We start from the raw sequence: 27,361 nt of genomic DNA on the forward strand, positions 1-27,361 counted from the left end.
AGAATATAAAAGAATGCCTAGTCCCAGCTGTTACTGGAAGAAATACTGGAATTGGAAAAAAGTGATCAATCTGCAGCCATCACAGTAAAGAATGGTTCAGACAGGACCATCACTGGATGCTCAATCTGAGAGGAAATACTGATGAGGAGTAGGATACGTGCATGGTCTTCAAGTATCTGCCCACAGATTACTTAGTAGTTGAGGGTGGGGAGAATAATTAACTGTACAGTGGAAATATCAGAAAACACATTAACTGGGTGATCAAAATTACCATCACAATGGGGGACAGATGGAAATCACATGCATCCAGATGTCATACCCTTAGAACATGACATTACTTACATGATATTCTAGACTTGAGCGCACAACCTGAATCTACTAATCACAAGGAAACATCACCTACACCCCAGGTGAGAAACTTTCTGGTAAAACCAACAAAAAGGGACTATATTCTTAAAAAAGAATGTTCTAAAGGACTAAAAAGGTTACAGATTTGTTCCAGAATAAAGGAGATAGAGGAAACACAACAATTTCATGCAGATCTGATCTTAAAACAGATCCTGCACTTGAAGGGCGAAAATGCTATGAAGGACATGATTAGGTCAACTGGAATACAAACGGTAGATTACTGTATCAACATTACATCTTCTGAAGTTGATGTGAGGGCATAGCCCTATTCTTAGGAAACATACCCTGAGAGGAGGCGCCTGGGTGGCTCAGTCAGTTAAGTGTCTGACTTTGGCTCAGATCACGATCTCACGGTTCGTGAGTTCGAGCCCCTCGACAGGCTCTGTGCTGACAGCTCAGCCTGAAGCCTGTTTCTGATTCTGTCTCCCTCTCCCTCGGCCCCTCCCCCGCTTGCACTGTCTCAAAAATAAACACTAAAAAAAACAGAAAAGAAACATACCCTGAAAAATTTAGTGGAGTTAACACCATGATACTTCACTTACTCCCAAATTCTGGGCTGAAAGTAACTATACTACTTTTATTCGTTTTAGTAAATTTAAAATATTTCCAAATAGGATGTTTAAAAAAATAAAAACCGCAGGGAGTCTGTGATTTAATGTTAATGGAGGAGAGAGAGTCCTACAGATGTCAGGAAGAACATCGGGTCCACACCTCTGGCAAACAAAGGAAAGACAGAGAACCGAAAGCAGCTATAAGACAAGACTGGCTGGACCCAGATGTGATGCTCATTTTGAAGTACAATGAGAGGGGCGCCTGGGTGGCGCAGTCGGTTAAGCGTCCGACTTCAGCCAGGTCACGATCTTGCCCTCCGCGAGTTCGAGCCCCGCGTCAGGCTCTGGGCTGATGGCTCAGAGCCCGGAGCCTGTTTCCGATTCTGTGTCTCCCTCTCTCTCTGCCCCTCCCCCGTTCATGCTCTGTCTCTCTCTGTCGCAAAAATAAATAAACGTTGAAAAAAAAAAATTAAAAAAAAAAAAAAAAAAAAATGAAGTACAATGAGAGGTGAGCAGTTGGCTTAGGAAGAGGAGAGAAGGGGAAAAGTTCTATAAAGAGTAGAGAAACTTATGTTTAAGTACAACAATTCAAGAGCAAATTTAATAAAATGGAGGAATCACAGCCACGAGTGAAAAAATGATAAAAAAAAATCTGAGAGAGGAGAGACTAAACAACAAAAGCTTTAACTGGTACCCAAAACCCGTCAAGTATCAAGCCAACCTCCGAGGTTAGAAAAATAAACTTAACTACTTTCACACAGATAAGGTTTAGGTTTTCCCTTTAACATACATTTTGGTACATAAATTAATGGTGAAAAAGTTTAGTCCAGATTACTGAGAGGTCGTTTATGAATAAATCAATAAAAATTAGCTTAGTGCCTGGGGTACCTGGGTGGCTCAGTTGGTTGAGCGTCCGATTTCAGCTCAGGTCACGATCTTGTGGTTTATGGGTTTGAGCCCCGTGTTGAGTTCTGCGCTTACAGCTCAGAGCCTGGAGCCTGCTTTGGATTCTATCTCTCCCTCTCTCTCTGCCCCTCCCCCCACTCATGCTCTGTCTCTCTCTCTCACTCTCTCTCAAAAATAAATAACATTAAAAAAATTAAAAAAAAAAAGCTTAGCGCTCAAGAGAAGTTAATAAAAGGGACAGAGCAAAAAAAAAAAAAAAAAAAAAAAATTCAAGAGACATGGATTTAAATCCCATTTCTTCCAGTGACTGATCATACAGACCATAATTTATATGGGCGGGAAATCTGACTGAGACAACCTTCAATTTCTTTATCTATAAAATGAGTTAAACTTGCCTGGCCACTAGCACCAACATCCCTGCATTCTGTCATGAGCACGGAAGGATGATATATTTTAAGATGGTTATAGCAGAGTATTTCAAATACTCTAACCTGTTATCTCCATAAGTCACTAAAAAGTCCCGGTAACTTTTACGTACAAAGACATCTTCAAGATTGTTCTGCTCATTGCTCAGGTCACATGATCTAACATTTGGTAGCCAAAAAATGGTTACTATTAACAAACGCTTATGAGTAAGTGCTTTGGCCGCTTGGCATTTGATTTAATATTCTCAGTTTTAACTATTTACGAACAATCTCAAAAAGAGCCCCAGCATGGGACCGTTCCTCTTTCTGCTCACGTCTGTCTCTGCACCTGACACGCAAAGGTTGCAGAGCCCAGTCACAGGAAACTGAGCATGTCCAGCCTCACTCAGCTCAACCACCTGGCAGCTTTGCGGTCACCTCCACAACCACTTTTGTGGAGTGACAACTGATTCCGTCCTTAAATTTTTAAATGGAGTTGAAAAGAAAGCCAGATGCTAGTGAAAGAAGTAGAATGAGAATGGATGTCACTAAGAAACTCGAAGGTTCTTGGCCAGAAAACAGAACTTCCAAGTGAATGAAAGAATGAGTGAGAGTAAATATTATCGTGGTGCCAAGATTTCACAGACTTCCGAGATGCAGCTCCTGCGAATGTCTGAGGATCTGAGCCAAATGCTCTTCACTGGTGCCCAGGCCACGTCATCTTTTCAAAACATATACTCCTGGATGGCGCTGCACAACGCAGGACCTACCATCCACTGACCCCCAGTTTGGGAACCCTCGTCTATCCCAACACTGACAGCGCATGCCAGGTGATCGCCACAGCAGGGCTCATCACAGATTACAAGTGTCACTACTTCTTTTACTCTTTAAAAAGGTTCTCCGTCCTCTTTTTTATTTGTTAAAGTAAAATACTTTAGTAAATATTACAGCAGCATTTCAATAGGAAGCTCCTGTTTATTATTTTTATACAATGGAATCTTTCACTCATGAAATTTTATGCTTCTTAAAACAACTACATTTTGGCACTTGTTCACCCCTCAAACTGTTCTAAATTCCGTCCAGCCACTCAAACAAATTAAACACTCCAACCCTTCTTATAGGTACTGAACAGATTTAAATGCTACAAATACTACAGTGGCACATAAGAAAGGAGAAAGAGTAAAATAAGGTAAGAAAGAGTTCACGAGCAAAGAAATTCACAAAACAAGCCTTTAGTTGCAAACTCGACATGCCATCTACACAAAATGTATTAAATAAGTGAGCGTGACCTGTTTAATTTCTTAAAGAAGTTCCATAGGATCATGTCTTCAAAATCAAGTACATTTATCATACCATAATTGGGCTGGTCTGGCTGTGCAGTTTGTGCAACTAGATCTTTATTATGACGCAGAAACAATATTGTGTTTCTCAGAGTAAGTGCATGATCAAAATATCTCTGTGCTTCTCCTTCACCAGTGCTCTGAACCTAAACCAAGAGAAAATAAGTTTTGCAGCACCACTCTCAAACCATTCATCCTAATACGTAACCATACAGTAGAGATATTAAGACATTAAGAATCAATAAACCACAAATTTGCCCAGGCAATACTGAAACAAACATTAGCTTAAATCTCAGTTGAGTTTCTATTTGAATACATCCTTGAAGATGATAGAAATTATCCCAGCAAGTAAAACTAACAAACCAAATAATGTTAAATTACACCATTCTATAAGTTGTATGTCTGACGTATGATTCAAATGGAGTGCTTAAAAAAACTCTTAAGATCTACATTCTACATTCTGCTTCTTCCAGAAGAGTACTCCAATCCATGGTCACCAATTACGCCCCTAATTCTCATCACCGTGTCCACAGTTCTGTATCACTGGCTGCAAGGCTCAGTGGAGTATGTGATTCAACACGGCTGTTTCAACACTACTAAATATACAGCTTAAATTCATTCAACGAGGATTCACTGAGTCCCTACTATATGCTATGGATGACCTGTCTAGGATGTATGGATTGAATAGTGGACAAAACCGCTATGCTCACTGGACTTCATTTTAACGCATGTTCTTCTGACACTGAGTCAGGTACTTGTTCCATACGTAAAAACACATATATCCCAGAAGCAACACACGAAATGGAAAGACAAGTCTATAGGGGAAAATGACTAAATTAGATCTGCATTAAAAAATAAGATAACCACTTAAGCCTCATCAAGATGAAGCTTCTTAAAAAATAGCTAAGAAACTATTTTTAAAAACTAGACTTCAGACTAAAAGGCCTTCTCAAAAATAACTATGTGATATAAGAGAATATAGATATATAAACAATAAAGTGATCTTCCAATTTGCTAAACGTGGTAAAAGACTAGTGGAGGTGAGAAAAATAAAAATCAGAAAAACAGAACTTAGAATGTGTTAGAAAATAAAAAATTTATTGGCAAATTTGCCAAGATAACACACAACAAGAAATGGGGTTAACAAGGTGTTAAAAGTATTGAGGGAATAATGGATGTATAAAGGTAACAATAAGAGACCAATAGCAAGGATTATCTCAAATACATTTCTGCCCTAAAAAAATGAAAAATTTATGGAGAAGAAAGAGTGAAAAAATGTCATGGTCTTTTTCTTAAGACATAAAGGATAATGGAATCATAAAATCCTCTACGTAGCACATTTAATACACAGAGTTCACCACTAAAACACAAAAGGTACCAAAATTATTAGTCAAGTAACAGATTCAGCATATAAACTATTTGCAGACAGGAAAACAGAGGACAAAAACAAAAACGAAAACAAACACACACAACACACACACACACACACACACACACACACACACACACACACACACCTCTACCACACCACAACCACCACCACCAAAAACCCAAAAAACCTAGGAAATGGAAACCCCCAAAAGGGCAATCCAGATTTAGAGCTAAGGCCAAGTAGGGCTGTCCTCATGGGGAAGAAGGTGGCTAAGAGCATTGGCTGAAGTCTTCCAGATAATAAAGGGGATAAGGGGATGGTGAGAGTGGACATAAACATGATACCCAGGGACACTATTTCAGATTTAAGATAAGGGAACAAAAACTTCAAATAAAACAGCTGAAAGGAGATCTTGGAAAATCATACTAAAGAAAATTAAAAGCTATTTTAGAAAAACGTAATTCAAAAAATTACATAGACTATTTCTATACCCCATTTCATTAAACCAAATCACGCTACGGGATAGATAAGGTCCACAAATCACTTTTTAAATCACAAAATCTGTCATCCACTTGATATTCTAAAGTCTAAATGACTGTTGCAGTATTAAGGTGAGGAATTAGGCAGGAATGAGCAAGAATATATGAAAACCTATACAATCAATAACTGATATTGTATCAAGAAATGGTTCCAAATGCCCTGACATCCCATACTGACCAGTCCAGATTTACCTTTTCTAGTTCTATAAGAAAGCTGTCCAGAGACTCATCTGACAGTTTGCCAACTTCGAACATTGTGACAGCATGGCTTTTCAAGTTCTGTAATATAGAAACAAAACAAAAAAACTTAAAATGGACCTTAAACACCTTACATGAGTCTACTGTTCATAAGTCCTAGTTTTCTCTTCTTATATGAAGCATTAACATCTCACATTTATACTATGCTGTCTAATATAATTACACTTAAAAGTGAGTGACATGTGAAGCTGAGTCTTCTGATTACAGAAGTAACCCTCACTAAAGACTTACTATGCTCCTCTAAGGAATATAAAACAAAGACAGTTGCATTTTGCATTTTTAGAAATTAATCTAATTCTTAAAAAGGGACCTAAAAGCATGAACTATTTTAATTCTAATCTTTAAACACTGTCATATTTAAACAAGAATTTGACTTACTGGTGAAAGATTTCCCATCATTAAAAAGGCAGTGAGAGTTGAGTCAAAGAGAAAAGCAATACGCTTTGTATATCCTGTGGACAAACTCAAACTGCTTACACTGGCTGTGTCAGCTAGAAAAAAAAAAATCATAATGCAAAATCGAGTAAATGAAAATTATTCTTTGCTTATCATTTAGAATGAGAAAGTATTTCTTTTCAACTTTGATAATTAAAAAAATTACATAACTAAATGTAAGCCAATATTGCAGTCCCAAAAGGTCCCAGTCCCACCTATCTCGAACTAAAAAAGGTTAAAAAAAAATTTTTTTAAGGTATTTGTGTAGTAAATTTCTTTTGTTGTTGTTTGTTTGAGAGCAAGCACACGTGCGAGCAGGGGAGGGCCAGAGGGAGAGAGAGAATCCCAAGCAGTCTTCACGCTCAGTGCAGAGCCCAAAAGCAGAGTTCAATCTCACGACCATGAGATCATGACCTGAGCCAAAATCAAGAGTCGGGACACTTAACTGACTGAGCCACCTAGGCACCCCTATAATAAATTTCTTTCCTTCTTTTTTCTTTTCTGTTTTTTATAGTTTATTCATTCATTTTGAGAGAGAGCAAGCAGGGGAGGGACAGACAGAGAGGGAGAGAGAATCCCAAGCAGGCTCTGTGCTGCCAGTGCAGAGACCGATGTGGGGCTAGAACTCACAAAACTGCGAGATCACAACCTAAGCCAAAGTCCAAAGTCGGATGTTTAACCAGCTAAGCCATCCAGACACCCCTATAATAAACTTCTTAAAAGCCAATAATAAACCAAGACTTGATAACTGACAGAACATTAAGACTAGCTAGCCTAAACTCTTCAGACGAGTCACCTGGCTCAGGTAAGAGGCTGCGGTTAGAATGAGAGCCTATGCTGTGCTCCCCTCCCCCCACCCCAACATAAACCACATGTAGCCCCCTCGTCCATTAGCTTTGCCTCCCCTTGTGCTTGGCCCATACTGAGGCCTTCCCTCACTCACCAGCTGGCAAGCTATTATTCATTTTTAGCCCAACTATCCTCCTCTCCAGGAAAGCTTCCTGAACCTCTCTAGGCAACAAGGGAGCACTTCCCCTCTGCTCCCATAAGCACCAAAACACTTCTCACGTTGCTGTGGGTTTTGTGGTTATCCTGCCTTCTCTCTCCCTAGACTTAATTCTCAGAAGGAAGGTACCATATTCTTGTCAATTTTATACCCTTAAGACCTAGCACAGTACCCAGCATATGAGTAAGTACTCAACGACTATGTACCAAACAAATGATACCGAGAACAAAGCTAGGAGAGTTAACTCTGTGAGTGTATGTACAGACACAGGCCATCATCTACAAACACTCTAAATTAAAGTGAGTAAGTGCTAACCTGGATCTTCTTGACTGTTAGTATCTGTGTCAGTAGCCGATGAAGCTTCTTGTACAGGACTCCTACTTTCCCCACCATCCCACGATAGCAGCATCTTTTGTGGATCTAAAGTACTCCTATTAACGAAGAATACATCCACATTTTAAAAGTCATATAAATTATCTTATATAAAAATAGCTACTAAAGTCGGTACTCAAATTATGAATATCCATCCAAATCCAGTCTTATGTTCAAGCCTGAAATTGAGACGTAGCCCCCAAATGCTCTGCCCACATACAGCAATGGTTCTTAACTAAGACCCATGCACAGGCTTCAGGGAATTTGAGAACTCTTTAAAACTATATGTAAAATACTAAAACAAACAAAAACAAAAACAAAAAAACTGTATGTAAAATACTGTATGTACTTTTCTCTGGGGAAAGGGTTCTTGTTTTCATCATCCTAAAAAAGATTCATCACACAAAAAAAGATTAAAAACCACTAATATATAGGGTTCACCTCAACTGACAGGTTGGTAAGTAAAATATTTGTACATAAAACAGTATTTTTTCCTACGAGGAAACTCTAATATCTCATACTAAATAAATGAATTACTTTAATCTGTTTACGGATGGAACATTCTTCCACGATGAATGAAGCTGGTCCAAATTTATTACTTGTCCCTTCTTATGGGCAAAGCCCAATCGGCAATACATTGAAACGGCATTCTGAAAGGAACGGAAAGGAAATTAGCATTTACAATGAACCAGACATCAGAATGTTTGCAGAGAGAAAATATAACCGTGGACTATGCCTACAGTGATCCTCACACATTTTCATCCCATAACTAGAAAAAGCCATTTTTCAGTAGGCCTGTTCATCTGCTACGGTCTTCACATCCGTAGAAGAGCGAATGCTCCCAACCCTCAGGCCTGCCGCTGTCTACGAAGCAAGAGGCTGAAGTGGTGCAGTTTAGCAGAAGTTGTTGCTTTAACTGACCTCCTTACTCCTTACTAGACACTGATCACTCTGCTTCCTGCGTGCACAGGAATGTGAATGCCGGCTTTCACTGCGTGGGGTGAAATTCCACTTCAGGATCCTTATTTCTTTCTATCTTTGCAAGGACCCCTTTACTGTCCCCACTCCCCTGGAGCATGATAAGAATCTCACTGTCTCTATCTCTCAGTAGCTTATCAATGGCTTATAATAAAAGCCATTCAGTATTTATAAGTAAAAAGAATATAAAAATTACATACCTTAACCAAAGATAAGTCTATTTCAAGGACATTTGCAAGCTGGAAGATAAAAAAAAATTATTTACGTTCCTAGAATTATCAATATTACACAGCTTGTAATAAACAACTGAACCATAAAGAGCAAAATTTTAAATTAAGAATAACTGAAAGACTGAATAAATTTTGAAATCAGAACTTTCTCCTTTCCTTATGTCTAAGATGTTTAGAGTAGTAGGAGTCTAGATAGGGACCATAACAATGGAAGATTCTTTTCTCTTTAATTGAGTTTCATTTAAAATAAGAAAATGCCTGTATCGATCAACAGCCTACAGTCCTTTTACCAAGAAGTCATATAAAAAGTTATTTACCAAATTATGTTATTACTAAAAAAAAACTCAGTATGTATATACAAGAAGTAACAATAAGAACAGTGACGTAAGTATATTAATGGTCTATGATCTACCATGTATAGATTCCAAAAACACTTTAACCATCATTAAATAACTTTACTTCACACAAAGATTATTTTATAACCTCGAGGCCAAGTCTTTCATAAAACACTGTTCATGCTTACCTCTGCAACATTAGTATGCTCATCTATTGAGACAAATATCTTATAAAGTAGAGTTTCAAAATAATCACCTTGCACCCGATTCATTACAAAACCTTCAAGAGGAGGAACTAAAACAAAATAGACTTAGTTTAGTGATACAATTTTATAAAATAAGAAAGCATAATTCAAATATCTACTCAAAAAGAAAAACCTCTACCTTAGAGATTGAATTCAGCTTTTGATTTTATCCACTCCACAGCAAGTTTTCTAAAACCCCCAAAGTTAAGGACATTTACAACCCAGTCTACACAGAGGACTCTGACAGTAGAGCACAAATCCTACAAAGAGTTAATTTAATTTAATCCCATGGAACTCTCAGATTACTGAGGTAAAGGAAGTGCTGGAGGACACGAACTTGGTAGAAAGGCAGGGGCACTGGGGCTGCTTCCGCATGGGGAAGGCTGCAATGGGTGTGTTGTAATGCCTGAGAGACAGCAGGGGTGACTAGGCTAAGGCAGAAAAGCAAAAGACTGAGAGACTATACAAAGACTGCACTGGCTGCCTTTCTCCCACCATCCCCGCTCCATGCTGAGAAGAGAAGAAATTCACCTGCACGACGGCCACTTTTACCAGCAATCACTAATTCATTCTTTGGGGCTTTCTTTCTATACCCTCTTCGGTGGCCTCAGTATTAAGAAGGGCAAGACCTTCTTCATCACAGGAGGCAGCCTAGCAGGTGCTGTTCACCTGAAAGTGGATTCATACTCATTTCTCTCCATCTCGTTGGTCCAGAAACTCTAATCCAATTTACTAGAGCACTCTGCCCAGCTGATAATAAAGAGGCACTATGCTTTCCTTTACCCTTCTCCACTGTGCACGTTTCCCTTGAAAATATCCTGGGAAGGAAGAGTATTTAGGCCATCAAAGGACTTGGGGGTCCTGTGTCTCCTGGACCTAATAGCATCTATTGCACCCAAAACCTAAATTATTCCTAACAAAGAGAAGTTAAGACAAAACTTAAGTGGTCAAAACGAAGACATTGCAAAAAATCACAATGACAGATTATTCACTTTCTAGATCTGGCTCATGCCACTTTTTTTTTTTTTTTTTTTTAATGTTTATTTTTGAGAGAGACAGAGGCAGAGCTTGAGCAGGGGAGGGGCAGAGAGAGAGAGGGGGACACAGAATCCAAAGTAGGCCCCAGGCCCCTGAGCTGTCAGCACAGAGCCCAACTCGGGGCTTGAACTCACCGACCGTGAGATCATGACCCGAGCCGAAGTCGGATGCCCAACCGACTAAGCCACCCAGGTGCCCCTCAGGTCATTTTCTAATTTAGTGTTACCTATAGTTCTAGTCATCCAAGTACTTTTAAGGATCAATGGTTTCTCTTTTGAAATATTTTAGAAACCCCCTATTTGATATCCTTAACTCTTTTCCTACACTATCAGCTGTGTGGATAATAGCAAACATTTACTGAGCACATACTAAGTGCCAGATGACTTCCAGGTACTTGACACACACAATTTCATCTAATCCTCTTAACCTCATGAGTTGTCTAATACTATACCTCTGTATTTCAGAGACGAAGAAACCAAGACACTTAAGAGGTTACAAACACACAATTTACATCTAGGTAAAGAGATACTGAATAGTCTCCAATACAAAGTTAAAAAAAAGTATGAATTACAACACACCATCTGCATAAAACAAAAATCATACAAAAAAGGATATATGCATACATGCCTATGTGCTTAGCATACTTTTGGAAAGATAAACAAGAAATTTAAGAGAGCCACTGAGAGAGTGGCCACTGAGAGAGAAACTGTGTAGCCAGGCACAGGGGTCAGAAGCAGATGTTTTTATAATCTTTTATAAATTTAGAATATTATATCATAATATTGCCTACTCAAAAATATATTGAAAAAAATCAAGCTAACATACACAGAGAACAAACTGGTGGCTGCCAGAAATGAGAGGTGGAGGATGGGCAAACTGGGTAAAAGGAATAAGAAGGTTCAAAGTTCCAATTATAAAATAAGTAAGTCATGGAGATGTAACGTACAGCACAGCAACTATAGTTAACAATGTCACAGTGCATATCTCAAAGTTGCTAAAAGCGTAGATCTTAAAAGTTCTCACCACAAGAAAAAAGATTTCTGCTTTTATGTGTGGTGATGGATGTTAACCAGACCCATGACGATCATTTCACAATATATATAACTATCAACATTACAATTTACATCTGAAACTAACACAGTGTGTATGTCAATTATATCTCAATAAAGAAATAACAAAATAAAAATTTTAAACATGTTAATAAAAATTAATAAGTATAAAGAAAAATACCTGAGAATAGCCTAGAAAGTTTAAAAATAAAAAACTCACAAGGAAGGCCTGGCCGTAACTAATATATTTTTAAAAATTTTTTTTTAAGTGTATTATTTTTGAGAGAGATAGAGACCGTGCAAGTAGGTGAGGGGCAGAGACAGAGGGAGAGAAAGAGAATCCCAAGCAGGCTCCACATTGTCAGCGCAGAGTCTGATGCAGGGATTGAACTCGAGCCGAAACGAAGAGTCAGATGCTTAACCGACCAAGCCACTCAGGTGCCCCTGGCAATAACTAACATTAAAGATTATTTTGAGTCACTGTAATCAAAACAATATGGTATAGAAATAAAAACAAATCCGTGAAGACAAAAGACTATCTGAACTAGCTCCAGTGGAGAGGGGAATTCAATGTATGACAAAAGTTACATTTCCACCCCGTGGTAATGGGTTACTGAATAAACAGTCCTGGAATCCCAAATGCTATTGGTTTTCCAAATAGAAAAAAACCAAGTTGGACCCTTATTTCACATCAAATACAAAAATAAGCTCCAACTACAGGTCTGAATTTGTATGACAAAAGTTTTTAAGAATTTTTAGACTATTTACATATATATGCGCATATATGTGTACATATATACACATACACACACACACACATATACATACACATATATCTTAAAAGTACTCTATTCAAGCATAACAGAAATCTAGAATCTATAAGCAAAAGGGAAGACATAAGTTGAACAAGTATACAGTTTGATGAATGATGGACTAAACATATTTTAACAATAGACCCTTTAGGGGCACCTGAGTGGCTCAGTCAGTTAAGCAAACAACTTTGGCTCAGGTCATGACCTCGCGGTTTGTGAGTTGAAGCCCTGCATTGGGCTCTGTGCTGACAGCTCAGAGCGTGGAGTCAGCTTCAGATTCTGTGTCTCCCCCTCTCTCTGTCCCCCCAACCCCCCTCTTTTTCAAAAATAAACATTAAAAAAATTTAAAAAACCATAGACCCTTTAGTGACTATTCAAAGTATTTGTCTCCCCCAATTTATTTGTTCCACCAACCACAGTGCTTGTTTTGTTGAAACACAGCTGAAATGCTTTCTCTGAAATCAACTGCAGGTGTCTTTTGTGCTGAATTTGATGGCTTCCACGTTGTCAAACTGCTTTTCATAGGTTATTACAATTTGGTGAACATTCCATGTTCCACGGTGATAAGGAAGGTAAATTCAGCAGTAATAAGAGCCTGAGTCTGTCCGCACCAGCAAACATTGCTAGACAGTAGGTAAAGCATGGCAGAACCCATCACTGTAATGGAGTAGCCATCCACTTGGCCCTTCTCTGACTACATCTTTTAAATGCACTTAGTGCTAACGTGAGTCAATATTCAAACTATCAGTCAACAGGGACTGAAATGAACTCATCAAAAACCTATCTTTTCAGGGGATTCTCAAATGAGTCAATATCAGTTGATCGACAACAGTAAAGACTAGAGTAATGCCTTCATATTTTCCCATAGTGACAGGAAACCACTACCAGCCCTGTCCTCCAGAAATCTCTTCCCTGTCAAAACCTTTCAAATTGTAAAACTAGTATTTTATTTGCTATAGCATCAATTATATAAACAAGAATTGGTATCTCATTCCTTTTTGATTTTCTTTCGAAATTTAAAGAATTCATGTATGTACATGGTTCAAAATCCATTTATTAAAGAATCGCAAACACATGGTAACACAGATAAAGGTCAGGATACAATACAGCATGATAACCTGTAAAGATTCAACACTGACATGAGGGAGTATTTCTGCAATAAGCCCCTACCATCACTCAAAGTCATTCCCTGGAAATTCTTGACATTTATATTTGATTACACAAATATTAAGTATCTTAGTATGATAAAAGATACCAACAAATAAGAACGATAGCTCAGGGGCACCTAGGTGGCTCAGTCGGTTAAGCCTCCAACTCTGGATTTCGGCTCAGGTCACGACCTCACAGGTTTGTGAGTTCTGGCCCCACATCAGGCTCTGTGCTGACAGTGAAGAGCCTGCTTGGGATTCTCTCTCTCTGCCCCTCCTGTGTTCCCTCTCTCTCAAAATAGATAAATAAACTTAAAAAAAAAAAAAAGAACCATAGCTCAAAGATATGCTGGGAAACATAAAAACATACCTGTAACACACAACCTAAATTTGTTAAAAAATCTAACCTATAGGAAAAAAGCTTCACTGTGTTCAAGGATGTTAAGCACATCACTACTACAGGAAAAAAAAAAAAAAAGAAAGAAAGAAAGAAAAAGAAAAATTATAAGCAACCTAAATAACCAGCAATAGGAGGATGTTCTAATAAACTGATACATCCATAAGGAAATACACAAGGGCCTTAATATTGGTTTAACTTAGGGAATGGATGAAGGATGAAGGGAGGAGTAGATAAAGACAAAAAAGATGACTTCAACATGACAAAATAAGACAGGTATGTGGAGTTAAAATAATAGCTATGATAGGACTGAACATCTGTAAAAACAGTTATGCACTGAACAAAGACTAAAAGGACATAAACTTACGAAAACATTAACCTGATTTAGGATGTGAGAAATTTATTTCAGACTTCCATTATTTTAACATAGCATGTACAATAACGTGAAGATAAAAAATAAGGAATTTAAATAAAACCACCACAATGTGTTACAACATAACAAAAGAGAAATGTCTTTCTTTGAAAGATTCTAACATCATAGATCCTAGATTATGTGTCTAATTCATTAGGGTGATACATGCAATGTGCAGCACCTAGTAACCATTCAAAAAACCCTGGAAAGTGTTAGCATATACTTACCTGCTATACAACTGTCATCAGATATTGGTACATCCAGATAAATAAATCCTTTGTTATATAAGCCTACAGAAGCAAAAGTAGCTGTTTTAGATGGAATACTAAACAACAGTAAATTTAAAAAGAAACCAAAATTGATTCCTGATTTTCTGCAAAGATTCTTACAACTGAATACTAGGTAAAGGAGAAAAAAAATAAACAGGAGAGGAAAAGAATTAAAGTTTTCAAATCTGTTTCCTTCATATGCTCAGAACTACAAAATTAAAAACATTTTTTTACTTATGATTCATTTGTATAAATTTGCAGTGTATGTGAATAAAAGATTGATAAAAATTGCTATTGATTGTTGATGGTTTAAAATTCGTTTTTATGTTGACAAAAGACCACTTCTACTAACCACTTACTATGTACTACATTGTAATCTAGTGATCCAGACAGCTGAGGGCCTGCATCGATGATCTTATCAATAGCACATTTCTCAGGCAAAGTGCATATCTAAGAAAAACAAAATAATTTCAATTAAATTCTGTCCAAATTAATTTATAAGTCTCTTGAAATCTCTTCATGTTTAAGTCAAGGATTATCATGATATTATATATGATTATATATTATCTATTATGTATGCTTGTAATATTAGGTGCCATTAGCTAATGTACTACATATTTTTTTTCTCTTATTGCTCTGGAATTCAGAAGAAAAACCTATGCACACAGCTGTCGATTAAGGTGCCAGAATATGCCACCAACAGAATCGAGGACAAATTATAAGTACCAATATTTGCTGATAAGTAGTGTTACCTAATAAATACCAATATTTAATCATCTTCTTTGAATGGGAATCAGATCCATTTGCTGATTCTGAATCTCTCAGATCACAAGTTTATTCAAATTCCACACGGCTATTATCAGCACAGGAAGTACATCACTATAGCTCTGTTCTCACACTGAAGCAAAATTTCTAAGCCTTCTGCTCACTGGATTTAATCTGTCCTCTGAAGTAAAATAAAATGTAAACTGAAAAAAAAGTCCACCTGCTCACTTCCATTTCTTCAACCACAGAGAGACATGCCCTAGTCTCTAGGCCCTCTGGTCCACGGCCCTGCCCCTTTACCTCTAAATTAGCATCTCTTCTACCATGCCTAAGGCTTACCTCCAATGCGGTCTGACCACCGGAAATATCACTTCCCTTGATCTTGACACTATCCCTCATCAAAGCACCTACCTCGTCAGCACAGCGCTTCAGCAGAGTGATTAAGAGCACAACTTCCATAGCAAACTGCCTGAGTTAAAATCCTGGACGTTCGCTACCACTGTGACTTGAGCCGTTACCTTACTTCTCCGTGCTCACTTTCCTCCTATGTGAAATGGAGTACGAATAATACACCACTCTGGGGTGTTGTAGGAATCACATGAGACGCTATAAAAGTGCTTGCAGGAGAGCCTGGTGGAGCCGGCACACAGCAAGTGCTCAAGATGTGTTGGCCGGTGTCATGGCAGCATCACTTCACTTCACATGAAACTTCTAGTTAAAGTCCCCAGATTACTGTACATGGACCAAGTCAAGTCTTCCTCATTATTAAAGAGTGTCTTTCAAACCCACCCATATGCTACCCTACTACAGTCATTTAACTTTGAACTTAAGTTTAATTTTCTCAGGAAAACCAAACGGTGTTACTTCTCAGAAAAATTACGGAACTATGATGAAGAATTACAATTTAAAACATAAAAGTCATGTTTAACTTCTAAAGGGACCTACCTTTATGTCATCTTCTGTGATATACCCAGCCTGCACCACCCACCAAGCCTCTATGGCAATTTCCACCGGCTTCACTGGCAAAAGATCACGAGCTGTTTTCCTTCTGAAAAATTTCTGCAACGGTACAAACATTTAAGAATTTGCAGTCACCCTGAAATCACTACTTTCTTTTTTATTGATCACAGTGTAAGACTGTTTCCAACAGGCTAAATACCTTTTTAAATTCCCATGTTTTAAAATCTGAAGTACTCTAGATGTACTCAATAGAAAAAGTCATTCTTAAGTTATTTCAAAGTAAATTACTTCAAAACACAAATCATTAAGTCTCGATCTAAATCCAGAAATTCAAAGGAAATCTAGGAGGTGAAAACAAATTTGAAAAATGTGTACTCATTTCAACCATTAAGTGAACCCTGGGAGTGGAATCAGCAAGTAAAAAGACCAGCAGAGCAAAATTGATTTTTAAGAATAAATGTTTTATTCCTTAAATGTTTTAAAATTCAGTTATCGCATAAGCATAACCTAGAGAATACCGAAGAGGTGTTTTTGGTATTATTTCTATATTATGCATATTTTACTTGATCGAAGAAATTCAATTCATTATTTTTACCACTTAAAACAATTAATGAGACTGTATGATAAGGAGGAAGAAACGAGAAAGGAAGGAAAACAAGTAACTCACTTTTGATGACCGACACTGATTCATCAGATCAATGTACTGGTTTCTTCCTATGCCAAGGAGCCTTAGACCTGAAAGAAAGCCTTTCCTTTAAAAACACGTAATGCATCTTAAAATGCCAGGACACTCAGGTCTTTTAGGAAAAAACCCCTTGGCTTTTGTTCACCTTTTGGCCACTGATTGATAATCAATATCAAATTAAAAGGAATTCTCAAATGAAATATAAAAGAAAACCCAAACTGGGAAAGATGAACTCAAGCTGACACTTGTGACAATGTCACATGGGCCAATTTTTACAGAGGAGAAGCCCTCCCGACTTCAGGAAGTCAAGACATCCTTCTCAGCAAAAGTTTCTTCCTACACAACAGAACTGTGTCACATGTCAGATACACACTTCCTTAAAATGAGCATAACACAGCAGGTTGTATTAGTAACAACTGTGTGTCAATGCTGCAAAACCACTGTGCACAAATCTTCTTCCCTCATTTGGCACACAACACTGCCCAAGCATCAGAAAGAATTTCACTTTCTAGAAATACAGAGACTCATTTTTCTCCTTCTACCGCTCCAAAATATTCCTCGTAGACATTTAGACTACATCTTACAATTGACTGGTATAAAACTGATAAAACTCCTATCAACAGTGGTGCCTGCTGTTCCCATGTTTCAAGTGTTTTAGGTTAAAAACACACATGATGATACGGACTATAGCATGCACACAGAAAGACAGACTCTGATCATTACCTTCAGCATAATTAAATACTTACAGTCAGCAGCAGTAAAATTGGGCAACGAATCATAACTTTTCTCACTGTTCATAATGTCCTTTCAAAAAAAAACAATTAAAAATCCTAAATGCAAAATATCTTTAGATAAAAATTTGTATAAACATGTATTACTACAGCCAAACAGAATAATAATTAATTATTGGCACGAAGCCCTGAGATTAGAGTTTGCAACCTAAAACACGCATGCCACATTGTGGTACTCACTATGTGGTTCGAACCTAGTAACTGAAGATCGGACTTTCAGGTCTGGCTTCTCACAGCACTCTCTATGAACCCCAAACATTTGCCCTGTAACCTCTGCCCTCTGGAAGCTGTGCCAGGAATACCGCATTTAGAGCTCTGGGCTCCACTCTCCACACCTCACACCCAACCCTAGAGGCGTACCCCGAAACAAGGGGCATGATGGTTCACAGCTCCATCAATATGCATCTGAGACAAGTGCTACCAACCAAGATTTTAACCACTTAGTCATCTCTGCTCCTACGAGACCCAACCAGAAGCAGAGTTAAACGCAGTATTCAGCTTTTTTCAACTCCCATCTGTTTCTCCAATAACAAACCAACTGTTTACTGTGGAGATAGGGCCCATTTTCAGCCCAGCAGCTATACCCCATGGTGTAAGAACAGAAACCAGAGAGCAACAAGCACGTGGATGTAACCGAAAGCGGGTAACTGAGGAAAAACCTCCATTTTCTCTCCTAAACCTTGTGGTCAATACCAGCAAAATAATAAAGAGACAGCCATAACGATGCTACTTACTGATTAGCTACCGCCTTCATTATGCTGCCTTGGTTCTAGTGAAAAGGAACTGACAGAAACCTGGGCTGTCAGGCCTCAATATTTCTCTAGTATTTCCTTCCGAATGGGGACGCGGGAGACACAGGACAGCATAAGTGCCCGTGAAGAAGGGGCTCAGGGAGAAAAGCAAAGGGACATCTTGCAAAGGAAGCCACATTGGAAAGGAACCTCACTGTTACTCGTAGGTTCCCAACTCCTTTAGTTCTAGGCTTCTCTCTGCTCTGGAGGCAGTGAGTGGGCCCAAAACAGCAGCACTCACATAAAATTAAGTAGCAAATGAATACTACATAAACATTGCCAACCTTTACATACAGCTCACTTAAAAACAGTATATAACTGGTATTTAAAAACCTGCATTTGGAGAAAGGCTAACATCTAAAAGTTAATAATAAAGGAAAGAAATTAGAGGCCGGAACTAGAAACATATTTCTGTTTCTGACACATGTATTTACATCATTAATTCTTTCTGTAGTCAGTGAAGAGTTAAACGCATGGTTTTTCTGAGCAGGTGGTCAGTTCCATCACCTGCATTTTCGACCTTCATCATGTGTTAAAAGCAGTCTGTTTTATAGAGACGCTGCTAACATAAATCATTAATGCTACAATAGCACAAAGGGTCAACAAATGCCTTCGAGAACCCAGAAGAGAAACAGATACTCTTCCGCCGTGAACACCTGGAACTTCCAGCAGCTGCTTAGATGAGTGTGGTGCAAGCGGTTAACTTGTTACGAACACTCCCCTCTCTGCTGTAAACTCAAGAATGATGGCCATCGTGGCTGAGATGTGCAGAGCCGGTCACTGTCGGCACAGTCCCTGACAAGTAGCCCGTGATGGCCCATGTACACTGCCAACTCACCTCCATGATCCCAGTATAATATGAAAAGGGTGTTATCCTCAGGCCCTTTACCATAATATCTGACAGATGGTAAGGGTACAGCATGAGATGATCGCGACTGTACTTGAGGAGCTCCTCATAGTATTTGCGCTCATCTTTCTTGACATGTTTAACTGGGGAAAAGAGAAATTATCCAGTTTTTGTCAGGTGTCTTACACTTACATATAATTACAAATGCAACAGGAACTACTTCATAAACCAACCTTAATAAAAAATAAAAGCACAGTAGTTAGAAGAGAGCAAACGAAACACTCCAAGTTGGAACAAAGAAACAATTAGGCCACAAGAAGCCCCCTTCAGAGTACACAAGCAAAGTCTGTAACAGGACAGAGAGGCAGAGAACTAATTCTTACCAGAGCAGAAAGCACAGAAAGTAATCATGGAATGTCCCCTCTGAAAGATGTAAAACGCAACCTGTAATTCATCAAATTCCTTACTCTGTGACTTTACAAGAGAACCAAATTGAATGGTAATTTTCAATGAAGTCTATTTCAAAAAGTTATTGGATAGTTTGTTTCTAAAACGTAAAAAACACCTCCCGCTTTCACAAAATGCATTTAAATAAAAAGATTCTCTCTGAAATACTGTGTTTAATATGAGAGTAACACATGGAGGGGAAGACCAGCAGGGGAATAGACCAGACTAATCAAAGTCATCTGACAAATAAAAAGCAAACAGTTAAAAAGAAAAGTTAAAGAAAACAAAACAAAAACAAAAACATGGAACCAACTATGCTTAAAATTTGTTTCAATAATTACAGAAAGAGTTTTCATTAAACTCATGTGTGGAAAATTTATGGGAAAAAACCCACAATACTCAAAATCAAAATCTATTAAGAACTAATGTACTTCCCTTCTGGCTTATATTCTCACCTAAAGTGAAAAAACTACCATCTGAATTGAAATTAATGTTGTAAAGGTAAAATGAATCTATAAATTATGCTCTAAAAAATAATTTTAATCAGAACTCAAAAGAAAAATCTACTTGCTACTACAAATTATTGGTGAGATGGGTCAGTACAGAGCTTCTTAATTTTTTTTTTTAATGTTTGTTTATTTTTGAGGGGGGGGGAGAGAGAGAGGGAGAGAGGGAGGGAGGGAGGGAGGGGGAGAGAGAGAGAGAGAGAGAGAGAGAGAGAGAGCGCGAGCAGGGGAGGGGCAGAGAGAGAAGACACAGAATCTGAAGCAGGCTCCAGGCTCTGAGCCGTCAGCACAGAGCCCCATGTGGGGCTTGAACCCACAAACCGCAAAATCGTGACCTGAGCCGAAGATGGCACCCCAGTACAGAGCTTCTTAGCGTCTGTACATGGAATACTTTCAGTACTGTGAAACATGTACTGGAAAGACAGGATGGGGCACCTGGGTGGCTTAGTTGGTTGAGCACCCAACTTCGGCTCAGGTCATGATCTCCCAGTTCATGAGTTTGAGCCCCGCATATGGCTCTCTGTCAGGGCGGAGCCCACTTCGGGTTCTCTGTCCCCCCCATTTCTGTCCCTCCCCCATTCGTGCGTGCTTTCTCCCTCTCTCTTTCAAAAATAAGTAAACATTAAAAAAATTTTTTTTTAAAGATAGGATTAATGAAAACGGTAAATCAGCAATAGTCGTTTCCACCTCAGTATAAAAATGTCTCTACTTACCTAAGTTATTTCTGTATCGTAACTGATTGCGGATACTGTACAGAACAACCTGCTTTTCATATTCTCTCTGTGAATTTCCAAGACTCTAAAAAAAATAAAATAAAAAATTCAAAGTTTTAAAAATAGCCTCTGAACTAAACAGTACTTTTTCCTCATACAATTTCAAAACCACTCCCTCTAATTTTATCCTCATACCTCTAATTTCCGGAACTGAATACAGAATATTTTCTTAAATGTTATTATACTAATTTTCATGCTATGACATTAGAGCAAAAATTCAATGTGTTTATTATTTTTAGCCTGCCTTCCTTAAAGGACTTACTGAAATTACCTAAAGTGCTTATCAAATAAAAGAGCAGTCTGAGAGCATATAACTTCATTAACAAAAAACTAAGTTCTATTTACAAAGACTTCGTTCCTGATTGTTCCTAATTCGTGTGTTGAATAGACAGATGGATAAATGGACGGATGGCTTCATGCACCTACATTTTTCTAAAATGTAAGACTGTCAACAAAAGACCTTGTCTGCTAATTGTTTACAGCTGATGGCTATAATTATCAAAAATTAACATTTCTGGGGGCGCCTGGGTGGCGCAGTCGGTTAAGCGTCCGACTTCAGCCAGGTCACGATCTCGCGGTCCGTGAGTTCGAGCCCCACGTCAGGCTCTGGGCTGATGGCTCAGAGCCTGGAGCCTGTTTCCAATTCTGTCTCTCCCTCTCTCTCTGCCCCTCCCCCGTTCATGCTCTGTCTCTCTCTGTCCCAAAAATAAATAAAAAACGTTGAAAAAAAAATTAAAAAAAAAAAATTAACATTTCTGGAGAATGTACATTTCAAATGTACCTCTAAATGATAAGATAACTTCTTAAAAACATCATCTCCTTATGGCCTCATTGAAAAATATTTAGGGGCGCCTGGGTGGCTCAGTCTGTTGAATGTCCAACTCAACTTCAGCTCGGGTCATGTCTTGGGGTTTGTGAGACTGAGCCCCATGTTGGGCTCTATGCTGACAGCGTGGAACCTGCTTGGGTTTTTCTCTCTTCCTCTCTTTCTGCCTCTACCTACCCCCACTTGCATGCACGTGTGTGTGTGTGTGTGTGTGTGTATGTGTGTCTGAAAATAAACATTAGAAAAAATCCAGACAATTTCAGAATTTTGATGTTTTTTAAAGAGCAAAAAACTTTCCCACTGTGCTTTAGTGTTTTAAGCTCAAAGATAGATTCTCATGAAAGCAAAGCATAAGTGTGTCTGATTACAGTCAACATTATATTCAATGTGCGACCATAAACTTAATTTAATATATGACTGCTATCCCCCTTCTAATTACTGGGTATGATCTTCCCAACACGCTGTAAAATAAAATTAGACATCACAGGAGACTAATGGCAAAAAGATCAGAAGATTCAGTTATTATACTTCCTACTCACAGGTTTGAAAGCTGAGGTAAACGTCCACACACACACACACACACACACACACACACACACGCACACGCACACACACACGCTTTCACCAAAGGCCATCTTACAAGACAGATAAAACTCATATTTAAATAAACCAGCACCATGGGGCGCCTGGGTGGCGCAGTCGGTTAAGCGTCCGACTTCGGCCAGGTCACGATCTCGCGGTCCGTGAGTTCGAGCCCCGCGTCAGGCTCTGAGCTGATGGCTCAGAGCCTGGAGCCTGTTTCCGATTCTGTGTCTCCCTCTCTCTCTGCCCCTCCCCTGTTCATGCGCTGTCTCTCTCTGTCCCAAAAATAAATAAACATTGAAAAAAATAAATAAATAAATAAATAAATAAATAAATAAATAAACAAACAAACCAGCACCTAACTGGACCCACTGGTGGGATGTATTTTAAGAAAAAGGTGATGTGAGAAAACTAACATCTCTCTTCCTTCATCTAAATTAATTAGTTTATCACAGGCTAAACCGTGACTCATTTTACTGCCTGAATATATGTGCTTAAATTGTTTCATTCTTCTTTAAAGTTACAAGTGGTTAGTAACAAAGTTTATTATGGAGAAACCGCTCCACATCCTCCACCCAGCACCAAAGCCAGGATCAGTAATTAAGACATTGAGGGGAGTTAAACACTGGGCTTGCTGTGAAATTTGTAAAGGGTCTCCTCCAGCTTCGCTGCCACATAAGTCTCCTTCTCAAGGAACACAAAACACACACACAGAGCACCACTTTGCTAGAATCTCAGCAACGTCAACATGAGGTTTTGCGCTTCTGTTTTAAAATAAATCTCTTCATTTATCATGACTTACAAGCATTTTCTCCCTTTCTAACTTCATCCCTGGTAACTCGAGAACAAAGAGTGTAATCACGCCGCTCAAAATGGAAGGGTCTGTTATTTCTAAGCTAGTTAGAGAATACAGTGTTTAAATGCCTAAGCCTCTGTGCCAGGCATTCAAAGTAATGACTGGTCCTGATCAATCAATACATATGTGTACCCACAGATATCTAAAAACCACATTAAAAGTTGATTTTATTCTTCACTACCCATATACATAAAATATCATTGCTTTGTTCACAAAGATTCTTTGGCTTCCCTCCCACTCCTACCCCAAATTTCCCACCATTCGCATACTAAAACACTGTTACCACTACAGGAGGCAAACTAAAAGAAAGGTCATTTTACTCTGAGATGCGCTGACCCTGCAGAAATACTGACCAGATCTGACAAATGAAGCTGAGCTGCATATAACGGGAACTATAACAGATGAAAGAGTGACATAGGTACTGGTTATAAAATACCCACTGTGCACCAGATTATGCTAAAAGCATAAGGAATTTTTTTCTACGGACTTTTCTCCTACAAACCCCAATCACACACACACACACACACACCCAAAAATACACCAAATCTTTAACTGACCTTTCTCACATGACACAGAACCTCATCATAAGACTTCCCTTAAAACACCTATAAATTGTTTTTGAATCATGAATACAAAATACTGATAAACTACAGAAATACCCTGAAATGATGACCTTATCTATAACTTTTTAATGTACTTTTTAAGTTTTTGTATAGCCATATCACATAAAAACATTTCATCCCACCCATATAAAAACTAATGGCTTTACACACATTTTTTAAAAATCTGAAATCACCTTCTGGCTTGACATAACTTTTTAAAAAAAATTTTTTTTTTCAACGTTTATTTATTTTTGGGACAGAGAGAGACAAAGCATGAACAGGGGAGGGGCAGAGAGAGAGGGAGACACAGAATCGGAAACAGGCTCCAGGCTCTGAGCCATCAGCCCAGAGCCCGACGCGGGGCTCGAACTCACGGACCGCGAGATCGTGACCTGGCTGAAGTCGGACGCTTAACCGACTGCGCCACCCAGGCGCCCCCTGACATACCTTTTTAAAAAGAATCTGAAATCACCTTCCCCCAGTTTTCAGAAGTGGGAAATGAGTCATTTCCAAATTAAACTCATCAAAGCTTACTGGAAATGCTATCAAACTACTTAGTATTATAATGGCAAAAAACAAATTCTCTCCATACAAGGACTACTTCCCACTTTGAAAGTGACTGAGCTTTAGCTCCTTGAAAAGAAATCTCAGACTGATACCATCACTCATTCACTCCAAAAATGTTTACTAAAAGCCAACCACATGATAGGTGTTCAAAATGCAAAAGCAAAAAACAAGTAATGTATGCAGCAAATGCAACAGAGTGGGGTCAGTGCTGTGGGTGAGAAACACAGCACTGTGGAGAATCAACTGCTCCAACATGTAGAAAGTCAGGGAAACCTCCCTGGAGAGTTCTGACATTCAAGAAGCTACAAGTAATCTCTAGGAGGAGACAGGTAGTGCAGGACTGAGTTGGCATTTAGAAATCTCGCTCCGGTGTAATGTGAGGAATGAATGGGAGAGAGTCCCATCCTGTGGACAAGAGACCGAGTAGAAAGGTGATGTAGTAATCAAAGGCCGAGCTTGACCTAGGCCAACAGTGGCATGGCTACATGAAGTCCGAGGAAGCAACTTGTACAGATGGGTTTTCCAACACCTTCTATAAGCGGAAGCTCCTTCTAAGCTAAAATGGCTACTCTTTTTTAAGTGATCTTACCAAAACTAATTTTAATTTAATGTCACATCTGTACCTAATTATAACTCTGATCTGTGATTATTTTTAATAGTCATGACTAAGTATTAGATATGCTTTTGCCAATACAAATTTGGATCAATTATTCATGCTGAACATAATCGAATCATCCATCTTTCTTCCATTATGCTACATTTATTTCTGTGAAAAGAAGCGTACAGAAAAGATGGAAACAAAGAAAAAGATTGTTGGTTCCTCCAGTTGTCTCTGGATACACCACAAAACCCTAAAGAACAAAAGTACCAAAGCCCTCATTCAAGCTTAACAAGAGAAATTTACTCAAGTTTAGAGCTTTGTTCTTTCAAGTCAAGATAAATGCCACATGGGCAGCCACTGACAACCAAGAATTCCTTCTCTGTCTTTCTACCTTCTAGTCTTTTTGGGTATCTCACAGTGAAAGCACTTTCCCTGCCACATGACGCATCACCAGAACCTTAAACTATTCATTTCTTAGAACTAAGCCCCCAAGCTGAGGGAAAAAGCAAATAATCCTTATATCATCACCACCACCACCCGAAACTCCGATTATAACTCTCCAGCACCAATGGAAACCAGAATTTCACTCTCAACCAAGTGGAAAGGGAGGAAACCTGAAGGTCAATCTATGGTCTATGGTCTGAGAAACAGTGCGTTACAGGCAGCATGTATCACTACCTTCCTAAGATTCAACACCACCTGCTGTATTAGGCTCTGGTTCATTTATTTGTTTACTGTCTTTCTTTACTAAAATGTAAGATCCATGAAAACAGGGTCTCCGTCTTGTTGACTGGTGCAAATGAACCACCAGCACCTACAAGAAGGCACAGTGTGCAGGTGTTCAATTACTATCTGTTGAGCGCTGAACAGAAATGACACTCAAGCAGTTGAGAGTTAACCCTCAGAAAAAAACCTCCTGTCAGTCTCTTGTTGCAACATCTCTAATAAACCTATCTTGCCTAGAGGATAAAGTCCCACAAAACCAAGTACAAAAGCCCCTTCAAAATCTGGCCCTGCCTGCTTTTCCAGACTCATCTGCTACAACCTCCACGCACTCACAAAATCCCACCTCCAAACACCAATATACCCACAACTCCACCTCCCGTGATACTAAGTTGCTAGCTACTCACAGAACACGCTCTTTCACTCGTGCGAGCCTCGTAAAACAACTTTCCCACTTCCTGGAAAATCTTATTTCCTCTTATCTCTCATTCGTCCTCTAAGGCCCAATTTCAATGCCTCCACCACACAGCCTCCAGACACTCCCTGGACAATTTCTTACTCCCTCCTCTGTGTACCCACATATACTATAATACAAATACGTATGAGCTGCTATCATCCTGTAACGTATTTATTTAACGTTCGTCTATTCCCCACCATCCTAAAGTTCTGGAGGTCAAGAACCGTATTAAGCAGATTTCGCAAGCGCCTAGCCCAGTGCCTAGTTTAAAGGAGGCTGCGGGCAAAGGTGCCAGGCGAGTCCATCCTGCCCCTGTGGCCCCAGAGCCGTCCCTCCCTAACCCTTGACCTGCAGGTCGATTTCCCCGAGACCCGGGCGGGGGAAGGGCGGGATTCGGCCTCGAGGAGCAGCGCCGGCCCCGCGGGCACGGCAAGCAGGTGACGGCAGGGCGGGGCCCAGGTCCCAGGTTCCGGCCGTACCTGCCTCACGTTGGCCGGCAACTTGCTCCAGGGGTAGTTGTGCCGGATGTGGAACTCCACGTCTATATTCATGATGCCGGGAGCCCGGGCCGGCAGCGGCGACCGCAGCTGGAACGACACCTCCCGCCTGCCCGCCCTCGGCCTGTCGGGGAGCCCGCGGGAGGCCTCGCGCCTCACACTGCGGAGAGCCGGGGCTGCCCCATGGCCAGGGCTCCCGACAGCTCCGCGCTGCCGGGCCACGGGGCACAGGAGCAGCGGTGACCCGCGCCAGGAGCGCCTCGGCAGCTCCAAGTTTCTTCCTAGTTTCGCCCGCCGGAAATGGCTTTGGACTTGCGTCACTTCCGCCCACTGGCGCGAGGCCGGAGGGGCGGGGCGCCGAGAGGCCTCCTGCCCCGCCCCCTGCCCTCTGTGGGGCGGGGCAAGAAGGTGGTCAGGAAAAAGTAACGGGGTAACCGCCCCCTACCCACGTGCTTGGCTCAGGCTGTCAGTCTCCGGATGAATTGAGATACATTCCTGGGTCTGCATTGCCATTGGATGTCTTCATTTCCCCAGTGTGTGAACCCAGGTAGCTCCCGTTTCAGGCACAGGGGTAAGCTGTC

At 39.6% G+C, this 27,361-nt stretch overlaps 1 protein-coding gene across 1 annotated transcript in view; it reads right to left on the reverse strand.

Moving 5' to 3' along the window:
- Nucleotides 1–27,082, reverse strand: part of FAM91A1 (family with sequence similarity 91 member A1) — a 45,581-nt gene extending 18,499 nt beyond the window's left edge. Inside the window, exons 1-15 of the mRNA XM_025922708.2 lie at nt 26,763–27,082; nt 21,010–21,094; nt 19,335–19,486; nt 17,661–17,718; nt 16,897–16,964; nt 16,215–16,328; nt 14,864–14,954; nt 14,463–14,525; nt 9,323–9,429; nt 8,770–8,808; nt 8,129–8,241; nt 7,535–7,650; nt 6,157–6,269; nt 5,713–5,799; nt 3,623–3,755 (exon numbers count right to left, since the gene is read on the reverse strand). Of these exons, the coding sequence (XP_025778493.1) occupies nt 3,623–3,755; nt 5,713–5,799; nt 6,157–6,269; nt 7,535–7,650; nt 8,129–8,241; nt 8,770–8,808; nt 9,323–9,429; nt 14,463–14,525; nt 14,864–14,954; nt 16,215–16,328; nt 16,897–16,964; nt 17,661–17,718; nt 19,335–19,486; nt 21,010–21,094; nt 26,763–26,834 (1,411 nt within the window). The 5' untranslated portion in view covers nt 26,835–27,082. The remainder of the gene's footprint in view (nt 1–3,622; nt 3,756–5,712; nt 5,800–6,156; nt 6,270–7,534; nt 7,651–8,128; nt 8,242–8,769; nt 8,809–9,322; nt 9,430–14,462; nt 14,526–14,863; nt 14,955–16,214; nt 16,329–16,896; nt 16,965–17,660; nt 17,719–19,334; nt 19,487–21,009; nt 21,095–26,762) is intronic.
- Nucleotides 27,083–27,361: the final 279 nt, after the last annotated feature.

Source organism: Puma concolor, chromosome F2 (genome assembly GCF_028749965.1).
Source record: "Puma concolor isolate L17-30 chromosome F2, mPumCon1.1.hap2, whole genome shotgun sequence".
Taxonomy (NCBI): Eukaryota; Metazoa; Chordata; class Mammalia; order Carnivora; family Felidae; genus Puma; species Puma concolor.